This window comes from Dermacentor albipictus, chromosome 1 (genome assembly GCF_038994185.2).
Source record: "Dermacentor albipictus isolate Rhodes 1998 colony chromosome 1, USDA_Dalb.pri_finalv2, whole genome shotgun sequence".
NCBI classification, from domain to species: Eukaryota; Metazoa; Arthropoda; class Arachnida; order Ixodida; family Ixodidae; genus Dermacentor; species Dermacentor albipictus.
Genome location: NC_091821.1, coordinates 100,119,714 through 100,134,258, shown reverse-complemented (window position 1 = coordinate 100,134,258; position 14,545 = coordinate 100,119,714). Strand labels below are relative to the sequence as shown.

General features: G+C 40.8%; 2 protein-coding genes across 3 annotated transcripts in view; one reads left to right on the top strand and one right to left on the bottom strand.

Annotated features, from left to right (window-relative positions):
* The window catches only part of LOC135906173 (PH and SEC7 domain-containing protein-like), a 380,272-nt gene extending 379,876 nt beyond the window's left edge, over window positions 1–396 (bottom strand). Inside the window, exon 1 of the mRNA XM_065437428.2 lies at window positions 182–396. Coding sequence (XP_065293500.1) covers window positions 182–328 — 147 coding nt within the window. The 5' untranslated portion in view covers window positions 329–396. The remainder of the gene's footprint in view (window positions 1–181) is intronic.
* A 233-nt stretch (window positions 397–629) lies between these two features.
* Nmdmc (NAD-dependent methylenetetrahydrofolate dehydrogenase) overlaps window positions 630–14,545 on the top strand; it is a 50,058-nt gene continuing 36,142 nt past the window's right edge. Inside the window, exons 1-3 of one of the 2 annotated variants that reach the window (XM_065437434.2) lie at window positions 632–860; window positions 926–1,122; window positions 10,992–11,267. In XM_065437434.2, coding sequence (XP_065293506.1) covers window positions 781–860; window positions 926–1,122; window positions 10,992–11,267 — 553 coding nt within the window. In that variant the 5' untranslated portion in view covers window positions 632–780. Of the gene's footprint in view, window positions 861–925; window positions 1,123–10,991; window positions 11,268–14,545 lie in introns of both variants that reach the window. The other variant, XM_065437435.2, reaches the window with a different exon arrangement.

The following is a 14,545-nucleotide window of genomic DNA, read 5'->3' as shown; positions in this document are numbered from 1 at the left end:
CTAGCACGCGAAAAAGCGCAAACTCACAAGAGCTACAAACGGCCTCACTCACGAAATTCGCGCTGCGCTGCCGCTGGGAGATGCGAAGCATCATCCAAGGAGCGCGCAGTCGGAAGCCGCTGATGTCGGAAGAAACCAAAACTTGGAGCAGCGGACGCCGGCGGCGGCTGCGGGAACTTACCTGGCCGCTGAAGGCCGCCGGTGAGTTGTCGGCCACATCGTAGATGACGGGGGGAAGTCCCAGTCCAGAACCACCGAAAACAGAGATTCCAAATCCGAATGATTCACTTCTCTTTAGCTGGACACTCCGCAACTCTCGGTCGTCCATTATCCAGAGCCATGTGCCTATGCTGCCCCCGCAAGGCAGATGTCTGAATTTGCCAGTAGCCGGAGCTCGAGTGCCGCACTGGCGACAGCCGCGCACCTCCACTTGTGTTCTTTTTATTCACTATCTTTGTTAGTCCGATATGCAGCAGTATTTTACTTTATAAAAGACACAAACACACATTACATTTTGATACGTTGTTATTATAGTTCCTGCTACCTTATATTATATTACTTCACTGACACAAAAATGACATTTTTTAGAAATGCTATCGCAATCGCTAGCAGGCCGTTGCCACGGTAACCGAGCAAGCTTCAAAATGGGTTCTCTCAATATGGCCACTTGCACTGTAAGACAGGCAGCTTCGCTATTGTAGCGTGCCACGGTGTTAGATATACACCGTGGTTGCGTGCTTTGTGCCGTTATAGTGTGAAAGTTTGATTTTAGTATGAAATATGCTTTCACTAAAGGCACCACGTTTTATTCAATTTGCCCGCAACTGCTCAGGATCGGCACACAAGGCCACACCACTTGAGTACGTGCCGATTTCGTTTGTTGACATTACGTCGTGACACAGTTCCAATCGTTGTGTTCCTTCAGGTTACAGGCATCAAGGACAGCCGAGGTCATCGACGGAAAACGTATTGCTCGTGAAATTGAAGGCGAAATTCGAACAGCGGTTGATGACATATGTACTAGAGGTGGTCGGCGGCCTCAGTTGACCGCCGTTTTAGTTGGAGACAACGAAGGGAGTTCAGTCTATGTGAAGAACAAGATCAAAGCTGCGAAAAGAACAGGTGCGTCATTATCATTTACGATTGTTATCATATTTACAGCCTACATGTCAGGGAAACGGGGATTATCATTGAGCTAGGCTCGCTGAAGTCGAGAGTTCGACGGAAGCCCGTGTGGTCGGGATTAAACATGAAGCAATAAAATGACACACACCGACCAAAAGAAATGCTAAAAATAAATTATTCTTTAAGACGTTTCGGCTTCTCTACGGAAGCCTTGTTCACAGTCACCTTAAAGAAACGTCTTAAAGAATAATTTATTTTTAGCATTGCCTTTGGTCGGTATCTGTAGTTTTATTGCTTCAGCTATGCTTGCTGAACTGTTGTAACGGAGAAAACAAAAATTTTGCTATAAACGGTATTTCGATAAAAAGAAAGTAGGTATTTTGCAGAAGTTCTATTGATAGAAGTTTGCTTCAACTTCGCTTACGTACATATTATAATCAACCCATTTTTATGCTGATCACTAAATATGCAAGTGGCACAAAAGTCAATTGGTCACGATTACTGCCAAGGTCAAATTAACTTCATCAACAGTTCGAGATGCAACCTACTCGATTGTTCAGACAAAGCAATCTAACCAAGCTCATTTTAAAAATCATTGTCATTACACTTAGAAAACACTCGTATCTCCGCAGGGCAAACCTTGCTGCAAAGCAATGCACTAATATGTACGCCACAAAAACGGATCCCATATAGGGCAGGCATACTACAAAACTGACGAAATTTATGTTTTTATGCTGCTTTGTTTACGTCACTGCCTACACGTCTTGACTTTGTTGCATGAAACCAAGCACATGCCCTGCACTTGTAAATACGGTATTAACAAGTTCTGACGAAGAGTCATCCTCTGAGAGTCTAACGCCAGTATATTTGACTGAGCAATTATTTTTTATCTCTGTGTTCCTTAACAATCTGATTTTGTTAATCTTCCTTGTAAAGCTAATGTGTACACATTTATTTATGTTTAGAGACATGCTGTTAATGACACCCTTCTGCTAGGCGCTTGAGGTCAGTTGCCAATAAAAAGCACTCTTTCTCATCGGATACCCTTGCATACAATACACTATCATCTGAAAATGATTGTATCTTCAATTTGATGCCATCATACCTGTTTTTGCTTCATTCCACCTGCTTTATTCCTCAGGCTTGCCCCAACTCAAGTTAAATTTTGCTGGCAGCCAAAATGCTGCCGAAATGAAAATTTTTTGGGGTGACGAGGCCAATGAAGTTATCTAGTGTGGTTGCTTGGCCCTTGCAGTTCTGTCTTCCTTGCCTGAGTGAAATTAGACAAGATGATACATCACTGTCTGGGCTGCTCCATGGGGGAGTGCAGGTTTTCGCTAATTTGTTTTTCTTATCAAGCAGACTGATCATGCAATCTCTTATGATCATGACCCCCGCTGCAGTAACTCAGTGGCTGTGGCACTGCTAAGCTTGAGGTCACGAGTTCGATCCTGGTCACAATGGCTGCATTTCAATGGAGATGAAATGCAAGAAAGCTTGTGTACTTCAATTTACATGCACATTGAACCCCAGGTGGTAAAAATTAATCTGCATTTCTGCACTACGGCATGCCTCATAATCAAATTGTGATTTTCGCTCATAAAACCGTAGAATTTAATTTAAGCTCACGACAGAATATGTATATTTTGTGAATAAAACAGCCTTTTTCTAGTGAGCAGTACAGATAGACTACACTGTGTTCTAAAGGAGCCAACGATTGGACATGGCGAGTTTCATGAATTTTTCCTGAGCCAACACAGCCTAAATTTGAAAAAATACTTTGAAATCCATGAAGTGACAGTGACGTACAGGCGTTGGGGATTTGGTGCAAAATTTTAAAAATTCTGATCTTCATCTTCTCCTCTAATAATCAACCTATTATTCTGAAGTTAACAATGACAGAGTTTTCAAAGAATGCTTTATCCATCTAAATTAATTTAGTGTTTTGTGTTAGTGGCCCCTTTAATTGACAGCCCTCGAGATCACAGGTTTCTGCTTTATCAGAAGCTTCGAACTGTTCAATGAAACATCCTTAAGAATTTGTATCATTATACATGTGCATAATCCTACAGAACAATTTTATGCTTTTTCCTGCACCACATTAAATAAAATCAGGTGCAGACATATGAGCCAATGGATGTTTTTTGAGAGAGAGGCAGCGAGAGAGAGTATTTGCATGTGGCGTGGTCAGCGACGCCATCTTACATTTGTACCCATCAGTATATGCAGCAGCTGCGGCCATGTTTTGACTCAGTGTCCTCTAATAACGGTTTCTTTGATTTTGTTCTAACTAAATTTTTTCATTAAGCACAGTACCTTGATTATATGTTTATGGACAACAACAACACTGATAACTAAAAGCAATAAGTAGTACATTGCAAAAATGAAACACAAAATGAGTGCATCTTTGGCAGTAAGAAAATTAAGCTTCATTAGCTTTATGATATAAAGAGATTGAAATATGTCTGCAACTTGTCACAGGCTTCTACAAAATATGTGATTCACTGAGCAGCTCTTTTTTTTTTTTTAACAAGGGTGGGGGGGGGGGGTATGGTCACTCAATAAAATGCATCCATGCTACCTGTGCTGTTTTAGAAGGATGGCACTACTGAGACAGGTGACCTGAGAAAACTGACAACACGAAACAAAGCAAATGGTATGCAACACTCAAAAAGGTGCTCTAAAGGAGAAAGGACAAGAGGCACATGTTTCTATCATTTTGAGACGTCATTTTTCTTGGCGGATAAGCAACAGCACACTAAAAACTAATATGGAGGAAGATGTAGACACAAGTGCTGACTTTCAACGGGAAAAGTTATTGAATAAACAAGTTAATGACATTTTTCTGTCAGTATCATAACTTTGGGACATGCTGAGCCAGTGAGTGGTCACCTAAAGGAGTAGTGATGCAAAAATGTTTATGGCCATTCACTCTCTACAAATTGTTAAATTGCTGATGTGTCAGTGAACTTGGTGCAGTGTTAACAAGCTACAAAATTATTGTTCTGCTGAAAGCTGGGTGTAGGCTGCATCAGCCATTCTTTCCTCTTTCACTCCACAGTTATCCACATCCAATACAAAAGCATGGTCCTATGCTGTTGCTTCTCTCATAACACTGCCAATTCAAATATTAGCAATTCAGTTTATACCAAACACTGCAGAATTTAGGGATTCGTCATAGCTTGTCAAACTGGGTTCGCATCATGCGACCAAACCCAAATGGCTGCTGGTGGTGTCTCTGGCCAAACAGGTTTTCTTTTTTCAGACCTGCCAGCATCATCCTAACCTCTCGACCTTTGTTTCTCTTTCGCTCTGGTTTTATGTGGAAATACAGGAGCTTTGCCTGCCACGTAACAACGAAAGGGGATCAGATAAGAGAGCTATGAGAATGTACTAGTGCATTCCTCCCCGCTCTTCCTGCGTGTCCACATCAGCTTGCATGTCTGGGTGTGGGAAAAAGCGGCTAATATTTGCGGGTGTTAGAAGAAAGAAAGCGGATGGCTGACATGTAATTCTGAACATGCGTCAGCGGGGGAATGGGGTAACGGGTTAGAAAGTGAACAGAATAAAAATAGAGGAAGAATATCGGGAAAAAGAAAAGCGGGCTACTTGCAATGTTTACATATTTACAATAACGGCTAGTAGAATGCCTCCCTTGCAATAGACATCGTCAGCTCATGCCAACTAGGGAGATCAATAGGGTAAGCACACAACCAGAGAGCCTAGCTCAAAAGGCATAAGCTGACTGGTCGTTATGGATGGAATAAGACTCCAGCAAATTGTGGGGACCCCCATCTTCATTTACCTACCAACGTCGAGACATTTAAGTGTGCGCTAAACTTGCACACCCCAAGCACATACGTTGACACCTGGCATGTACAGAACTGCACGTAATCCATGCACCTTCTCATGCAAGATATTGATTACAAGAGAAGAAAGATAGAAACACTTTATTGAACGAGGTGGTTCAGTTCTCGGAGGCTTTCAGCGCAGAGCGTCCAAGTCCGACTGGTATCAAGGTGCTCTCTGTGGTGCCAAGCAAAGAAGGGATGGAGACTATAAAAAAGAATTCATTATTTATTTATTTATTTATTTATTTATTTATTTATTTATTTATTTATTTATTTCAATACCGTGCAGATATTTAAATTCAACTGTGATTAATCTGTCTCACTGTCTTTATGACAATAAAGCTTACTAATTTTACTGCTTCATTACGAATACAAATACATGAGAGCAGTTTTTCAAACCCAAGTTCCAAAAAGGCAGAACTGCAAAGAAATAGGTACCAATAAGTGCTGAATTTTCTGATAAAAATAAATGCTGCCAAATTTTTAAAAAATTCGTGCCAAAAAATTCAATTTCTACATATAGTCCTCTCAGATTGAAAGATGGCATATCTTTAGTTGTTATTGGTCCATGATAATACCTGTCCTTCTGTGCCTGCCCTTTCTAAAAAAAATTAAAAAATAATACACGTGGGCAAGTATAAACTTTGTTTGATGCAAATAATATGTATAGAATATCAAATCGAATATTGAATAGTCAAACGCAGACGTGTTTACAGCAGGAATATCTATTTCATTATAATTAGATACCACGGCTGTACTAACAAGTGCAAAAAAAGAAAAGCAAACTATTGGGGACAAATAATTAGTTTTAAACACAAGATTACCATAGTGCCTCATCAGTATTGGAGCCTGGATGCAAACAAGCTCTCGAAGAAACAATGGTTGTTGTATGAATAGCTTTCCAAGAACACTAAATAAATAATTGGCAAATGAAGATCACAAGTTGTGGCAGAACAAAAGCTACTGAAAGCCTTGCATGACTGGACACATGTGAGAGGGCATGTTGCAAGCAAAACCTCACTGGCTGTAGCATAAAATGTAAAAAATGCTACATAGCTAGACTACCAAAAACACGAAATGACAGACTACATGCAAAAATCACATGTTGCCATGTAGACTTCCACCGCAAAAATGAAAACAAATCTTGCATTACCCATCGTATTTGAGCATTGCTTCAAAGACATTTGTTGTTATCACACTTCTGATAATTAGCTATATTTTCTTTAGCAGACAGAGAACTAGACGTAACTAGACTTAAAACAGTCAGTTGCTGCAAAATATTTAGTTAGTTTCAAATATTCTAAATTATAAAATACTTCCTTTTTGAATATGAATCGAATACTACACGCTAACTATTCATATTTGTATTGAAAACTTTGATTATTCATCTATCCCTACACACCGTGGTTGCTCAGTGGTTATGGTTTTGGGCTGCTGAGCATGAGTTTGTGGGATTGAATCCTGGCCACGGCGGTCGCGTTTCGATAGGGGCAAAATGCGGAAACACCCATATACTTAGATTTAGGTGCACATTAAAGAACCCCAGGTGGTCGAAATATTCGGAGTCCTCCACTGCGGTGTGCCTCATAATCAGAAAGTGGTTTTGGCATGTAAAACCCTATAATGTAATTTTAATTCATCCATCCTTAAATAATAATAGAATAATAATATGTACTTAGGGTTTTCTGAATAACCTGTCAGTGGGGTTGTAAAAGTTTGAGTTCACATGACTTAAAAACATAAATGAGGCATAGCTGCATCAAAGTAGCAGCTAAAGCAAACTTGAGGGTAGGAAAAAATTTTCATTGCACCTCTATTATCCTGTTGACTCACAATGGGAGCGTTGAAGAAAACACAGAATCTTGAAATATAAAAGATGTAGACAGGTAATGTTTATCTGTGAGTTTACGTAGCACTGTTTAGCACTCACTATATTATGTTCATTCCACCTCTACAACAAACAGATGGAGGTATACCTTTTTTAATCATGAAATGCTTTTAGCTCCCATTGTTGGCAACCTTCAGAGACCTTGAGCCAAAATCCTGAGCAGTTATCCGGGCACTCAAGGTGAGAATGGAACGAGAACATCCGGGCATTGTTGTGAGAACAAAATGAGATCATCCGGACAACCATTCAAAACTTGAGAAAATGCGGCCTTTGGCCCCCAAACCTTTGTACAGGACTGCATTAAATACGCTAGTTACTGCCCAAACAAGTTACAAAAAATATTGCTTTCGAGTTCTTCCTAATGTATGTTCACAAAATCATTCAAGCTGTAACTTTTAGTATGCTGAAGTTTTATTTGTCATTTCGAATAGCAATGTTCAAAGGCAGATCCAGGGCACTATATGCTTGATTGCCATCTTTTGGCACTGAGACAGGGTTGCTTGGGCTCTTTTCAACACCAGTAGTCTGTGAGTTCTGCGGTGCATCTGGCACAGCGGTAGCGACGGCAGCAACGGCAGCGTCTGGCACCATCGCGCGTACCGGGCGCTGCCGTGGATGGCTGTTTGACCGAGACAAAACTTGCAGCGATATTGTGAGATGGTTGTGATTCTCGTTATTACTCCAACCGATCTGCTTTGTCAGTAGCCATTTCATGCTTACATCTACTCTTGATTACAGGAGAGCCAGCAGTTTTTTTATTTATGCATACAGTTCTTTTTATGATGAGCATGAAATAAACTATACATAAGAGTAAATATAGAAAAATTACGCAGATCCCATGCACTGTGGGAATCAGTGTAAGTGAAGCTTTCTGTGCTGTTTGCTATGAGTGACGATAATCAGTGGTGATGTTGACGGGGAATGTTTCATTTGTTCAACGTTTAGTCCAATACAAGAGTGGTGAGTTGATGCTAAACGTTACCTTGTGAGCACCACTTCTGTTTGTTTGCATAATACACAGATCACACAGGGAGGCGTGTTCGCTTGAGGCGTTGTTATGTGTCATCGATGATAATTTCTAAGAGGGTTGAGCATTATCATTGCCTTACATGGCATATCACATCATGGCAGAAGTGTTAAACTTTAATTGAATTTTGAGACTGTACGTGCCAAAACAATGATCACATTATGAGGCACGCCATAGTGGCAGACTCCAAATTAATATTGACACCCTGGTGTTCTTTAATGTGCACCTAAATCTAAGTGTATTAACGTCTTTTTTTTATTATTTTGCTTCCTGCGAAATGCGGCTGCTGCAGTCAGGATTGAACCCGCAGCCTCGAGCAATGCAATAGCGGCAAAGCTACCGCAGCAGGCACATAAGTGTTGATATGATGTGCGATCGCTTCCTTAATGTTGCCTGGGCCCTATGGTGCTTTAATGCAGCTTTGCATCTAAACATCCTGTGTTAGTTGTCTGCTTGTCAAATTTGCATGGTGTTTATTTTTCAGAAATTGCAGAAACGTACTGTACCATACCACACCTTCACTCAAGTGATATTGCGCAACAAAAAACGACACGGACATAAGAGAAGAAGAACACCAAGCGTAAACTTTCAACTAAGTTTATTGTACCACTGAATTGGTTTCATACATGAAAAGCAGTGTAGACTTGTAACTATGTTACACGATTGCGCAGTTACATTTTCATGCAAGCACATGCGCAGTCTACACTGCTTCACATGTATAAAACCGATTCAGTGGTACAATAAACTTAGTTGAAAGTTTGCGCTTGGTGTGTCTTCTCTTACGTCCGTGCCATTTTTTGTTGCTCAATATCACTTGAGTAATAGATTACCAACTTGCCCGGAATGCTGCTCTCATTAACCACACCTTCAGTTTGCCCACAACCACTGTTGTCTATGGTAGTGGTGTTTCCTTGCCTTCTCACATAATAGTTTCCCTCTCCTACCCTCTCCACCTGTATGGGAACTGTAAGCGAAGAGTAGCAGCTACGAACAGCCTTGCCACTCGATTTACTCTTTTTGCGACAGCGTTGGTTCTACTTTTTCTCTGCCTCCCCTTTCCCCTTTCCTCTCTACGATTCTATCTACGTCCCCTCTGGTCTTGCAAGTTAGTAGAAAAGTAAGCGCTGCTTTTCTGCAATGGTTTTGCATGGGGTCACGGATTATTACAGCTGTCAAGAGGCTAAGGTGGCGACACCCAGGCAGCTCCAAAGGCACATGCAAGGTGATGGAAAGGTCCAAACGAGTTTTTGCATCGCCTTTCCTCTCTGTCATTCTCCTTCCATGTATATACACGCTCTGAGCCAACCCCCAACATTGCGTGCAAGACAGCCAAAGCAGCAGTGAGAAAGCCGAAGATGCAAAGAAAGCTTCACCTTAAAACAAAAATCAATGTGAAACAGCACATTCACAGAAGTACATATCCACAGAGCAGTTCAGTTTATAGACATCATTTGAAGCATCAAATCAGAAGTTGGTTTTGTAATTCAATTACACTTAGAAGAAAAGCAATTCAAGATGTACCACCACTTCCAGTGCTGGCTGAGTAATGTAATCATGGTTAATCCATGGGGGTTTTTTTTAGCGCTTGTAAGTGGTTATGTTTATTGACATTACTTTGACCGTAAAGTACTTGAAGGATTATTTTTAACTGATTTATAGTTTTCCGTTTCCGAATTGCACTCTTGGCGTTCAGATATTATCCCTGTCCTCTGATACAGCGATCAAATAAAATGGTACTGCACTATTACCAGATCTCATAATTCACAGAATAAAAGAGTACTTACAGAATTTTTGTCTGGCCCAATAATTATGATATGAAGCCTCAATTCCTTGAAAGCAAAGCAAATAATTGATTGTGTCACCTTTTACTGCAACCATTTAAAATGCGCACGAAGTACAGCATGGCTTTGAATGTGAAGCAGGAGGTTGGTTAAATCATGGAAAACGAAGGTGGCAGTCAAGTGGTACCACACAATGCTGACACTTGCTCCTACACCATGACCGTACTGCCAAAAGCTGAGTGCACTGGGCACTCAACAGGATAAAGGGAGAGAAGCTTAAAGGGATTATGTTTTTAAAGAATTGACAGCAGAGGATCATACTTTGCTCGGTCTTGAATGTGGAGAAGCAGAAAATGGAGAATGATGGAGAGGCCATTAGGTAGTGCGCTGCCAGCTTTTCACATTGAGGTAGGTCATTGTCATGCATTGTCTGGTTTGTGATACCAGTCAAACTACCAAAACGTAAATTTTATCCCACCATCCTGCGCCACCTATTTACAGTTGTGTTCAACATGAGCTGCAACACACTGCCCATGGATGAAGGGGCTCGAAGACTGCCCAATGGCAGCATAAACATATGAAGAAAAAGAAAGTTGGTTTAATAAATTACCAGTAATTGAAGCAGTGTCTAGTTCTCCAATTTTTCATATAATTGGCATTGCCATGTGGTCTTGGAGCCCCTTTTACCATGGGCACCAGTTTGCAGCTCATATTAAATGGGACTGTGCATTCTGGGGTTTCAATTTCCACTCTGCAACCAGTTTTATGCTTCATGACTGAAGCCACATTGCACTTCATGCACATTTTAAACTGGTAGCAATAATATACAATATAATGAATGATTGCCTGCAGGGTCAAGATGTTGGGGTTTGATAGTGTAATAATGGGGTCGAGACCTAATAAAGCAAAGGAAAAAAGAATCTAAATCCAACTAAAATTTAAATTTTACTTTAGATGAAAATATCACAAGTGTTTATGGATTGCGCTAAGAAACTTGCCTGAATTCATCGTGGTAATAAATTTCACACCTGTGCTATTGAAATACTCTGACATGGGAGGACCCTCATTGGCATGGTAAAATAAGAAAAATATTAAATAATCAAAATGCCACATTACAGTAGTTGTACATGGATGTATTCACCGTGTATCGGCAGCTTAAAATGGCATTGTCTTGGGAAGTTGGCTACCACTTGAAAAGCATTCTATCGCCAAGATGGAAATGTTGGCACCAAAATTAAGTTTTCTTTATTAAGCAGCATGAAAGCACAAGCAGGCAACACTTCATTGTATTTCTTCCCTCCTCTTCTTTTTTTATCCAGGAATAGGAGGTGATTGCATACACCTCCCTTCTACAACCACACAAGCAGGACTACTTGAAGTTGTGCAAAGACTAAACAATTCTGCCAGTGTAGATGGCATTCTTGTCCAACTGCCACTTCCATCTCACATCAAAGAAAGTGTCATATGTAATGCAGTATTGCCATCTAAGGATGTGGATGGTTTTCACGCCCTTCAAATGGGAAGGCTGTGCTTAAACATGGCTTCCCTTGCTCCGTGCACTCCACTGGCTATAGTTGAGATACTTCAACGCATTGGTAAGCATTTTTAGACATAATGTAACAAGCTTTTATCGCAGTACCTTGGCACACTAATCGTTGATATTTCACATTGTGGTGAAGGTGAAAAAACTAGCTTTTAAGCTGCTACTTCGAATATTTTTTACCTAATAAATAGCTGGGCACACCATGAATAAAAGTTGAAACATCTGGTTGATTTCCCTACATGATTTAGGTGGATTCCTATTTTGCTATAATGTTTGTGTTGGCATGGTAACATCCAGTTAACTCAAGCAACTGTGCAGTTTGTCTTTCACTAGCACAAAGAAAAGCATGAACCCTGTGGTTTCCAGTGTTAAGGTGAAAAAAGGCTCATGTGGTATTCATAAATGCATTGTAATAGAAAAAAAAAAAACTCAGAAGCAGTGCTGTGTTTATAATACACTGGTAGCTTGTGCCATAAAAGTTGTCGTTTTTTAAAATGTTCTTGTCACTGGTTTGATGCATAAATCATACCACTTCACATTATAATTTTGTTGTCATAATGATGCTACAGATGGACACTTCTGTATCAAAATGTAGCTTGTAATAATATGCATCTACCATATTAACATTAATATAGGTCGACCCATATCCTGTTATAAAAATTTAAAAATTCAGTACCCTTCCACTCTTTGAAGAAGGATGACCAGCGAAGCTGTGAATGTGGGCCCCTTAATAGTAAACTGCACCTCTGCCACGGGTCCGCCCAGCATTGCACTACCTTCGGGATCAGCCCACGTATGGGGAGTGCTTAATGCCTGCTTCACTTCCGCCCCGGGTCGAGCCGGCATTGCACCATCTTCGGGATCAGCCCACGTATGGGGAGTGCTTAATGCCTGCTTCACTTCCGCCGCGAGTTGCGCCGGCATTGCACCATCTTCGGGATCAGCCCAGATATGGGGAGTGCTTAACGCCTGCTTCACCTCTACCGCGGGTTGACCCGGTATTGCACTAGCTTCGGGATCAGCCCACATGTGAAAAATTGTTGGTCTATGTCCACGGAGACGAGATCTGCCAGAACCTAGCCATAAACAGCTTTGCTGTACAATCCTGAACATGACACACCTGTATTTGCCGCAAGCTCTGCAACTGAATCTCGATAGTCGATGCCACAGGTGGCCTGCTCGTCGAAACTGCCAGAGAACTCGTCCTCATAAGATGCTTCGCAGGTACCCTCGGCAACCCAAATGTCATCACCCTAAACGCCATCGAGTGCGTTGTATATGCAGGATTCCTTGAAGCCAGCCTAGATAATCTCCAGACCTGCTTTACGGTGAGCGCGATGGAGGAACTTTGTTAGTTCAGCACTTCTGCTAGACTTGTTCACGAATATAGATTGAGATTCTGTGGCCATGAGTATAGATCGATGGGTAATTTTGATAACATTTCTAAAGAAAAAAAAGGTCGACCTATATTTGAATAAATACAGTAATCATATTTGGCAATGTGAGCATGACTGACCTTTAGGTCATACTGTATGGCCTGAAGTATAGAGTGTCATCTGGTCCGAAGGGACCATTCCTTATGTTTTGTCTTTTAATCTTTAGACACTTGACAAGTTCACACCTTACTTGAAAAGCTATTGCATAGAGAACAGCCTGCTAATGGGTTAACAAACCCACCAATTAAACATTTACTTAAGGATGTTACCAGCAGCCATCAGTAAATGAAAGTTGGTATTTTTATATGAATATATTAATGTATGCTGCATATCTTAAAGCTGAACACACAGGTTGGAGCTTAGTTTTCCAAAAAGAAAATCACCAAGATTTAAATGGCCCTGAAACACTTTTTAAACGTAGTAATAAAATGTTGCTGATCTGTAAAAGAGGCTCTGTGAACATGCGAGTCAAATATTATTGCAGTGCACAGAGTAGGGAACTTACAATCTCTTCCAAAAACAATGAAAAATCGCTTGCTGTCATCTTTGCAATGTCATCATCGCTAACAATGAAGCCCAGCAACAATTATTGGCTGTTTTCATGATTGTGAGAACATTCTCAGTAATGCTATTATTGCTAATTTTGAAGTAAATCAGTGAAAATTATATGTCTTTGATTTCAAAAAAGACAGAAAAAGTGTTTCACCTTTGCACTGCTGGTCTACACACAACAGTTGTGCATAGCTGTATGGCTTCCGAGATAGCAGCGGCATGCTGCATAGCATAGACGCTGCGACAAGCACTCTCGCCGGTGACATGCTCAACTTTTGGGTGGAGCCTTGCCCTTTTACCACCTTCACTGTCTAGCTTCCAGCGCACTAGTGGAGATGAATGGAGAGAGAAAGCCGCTCATAAGTGCGTTTACTACATCTAACTCCCCTTCTACTTGTAGGATTTGAACAATTTTTGCAGCAGGGAATTCGTAAGGTGGCAACCTTTAATAGCGTGTCCATTGTATGTTTAGTTAGAAAAATGTTTCAAGACCCCTTTAAAAGGATCAACTGCCCACCACTTCAAACCACAGTCTATAGTAGAGTGCGTGATGCTGTACAGTAAATTTAGCTGCAGTTACAAATTACTGAAACTTGTCAAATTTTGAGTAACACACACACAAAAAAATCCATAATTGATGTTTCCCTAAGTTGTATAAGAAAGGCCTGACTTCTTGATGGAAAGAAAACTAAGAGGCCCCAACAATCTGAGATGCATTGTGAAAAGTGTGGTGGATGTCGTATGTCATTCATGCAGCAAATAGCAATGGTGTCATTGCTGCTAATGGTGCTGGCTGCTCTCTATTACTCAAAGTTACGTTGCTACAGCTACCTCAGTGTCCTGAGTGGCGTTTCTTGTTGCTACCTCGGTGATCACTGTGATTTCATCCTTGTACAGATGTGGACGGAGAAGTTACTCATGGTGTAAACAAAGCACCTGAGACAGATAGCTCCAATCCCTCCTGCCACACTTGCAGCCTTTATTGGCATTGATTGGAAACCATGGAGGAAGCGCTTTTGGCTGCAGGCATTTAAGGGGGGAAGAATTTGCCCCATAAACAACTATGATTCGGCATGGCACTACGGAAAGTAACATCAGTGCTTCTCGTTCTTTTCCTTCCTCCATAGTGAAACAACACACAATATTTGGATACCCATCATGCAACAGAGACAAAAATGTCCACGTATGCAAGCCTAATGTTAGCAACGCTAAGTGTGAAAAGTTGGCAGTGAATCATCCAGAAGTATAGAGCTAGCCAAAAGCTAAAAGATAATGTGTGTAAAAGTATTGCTAGCTGAAGTTCAACTGATCCTACATAAGCATAACTGTGTTATCATCAAAA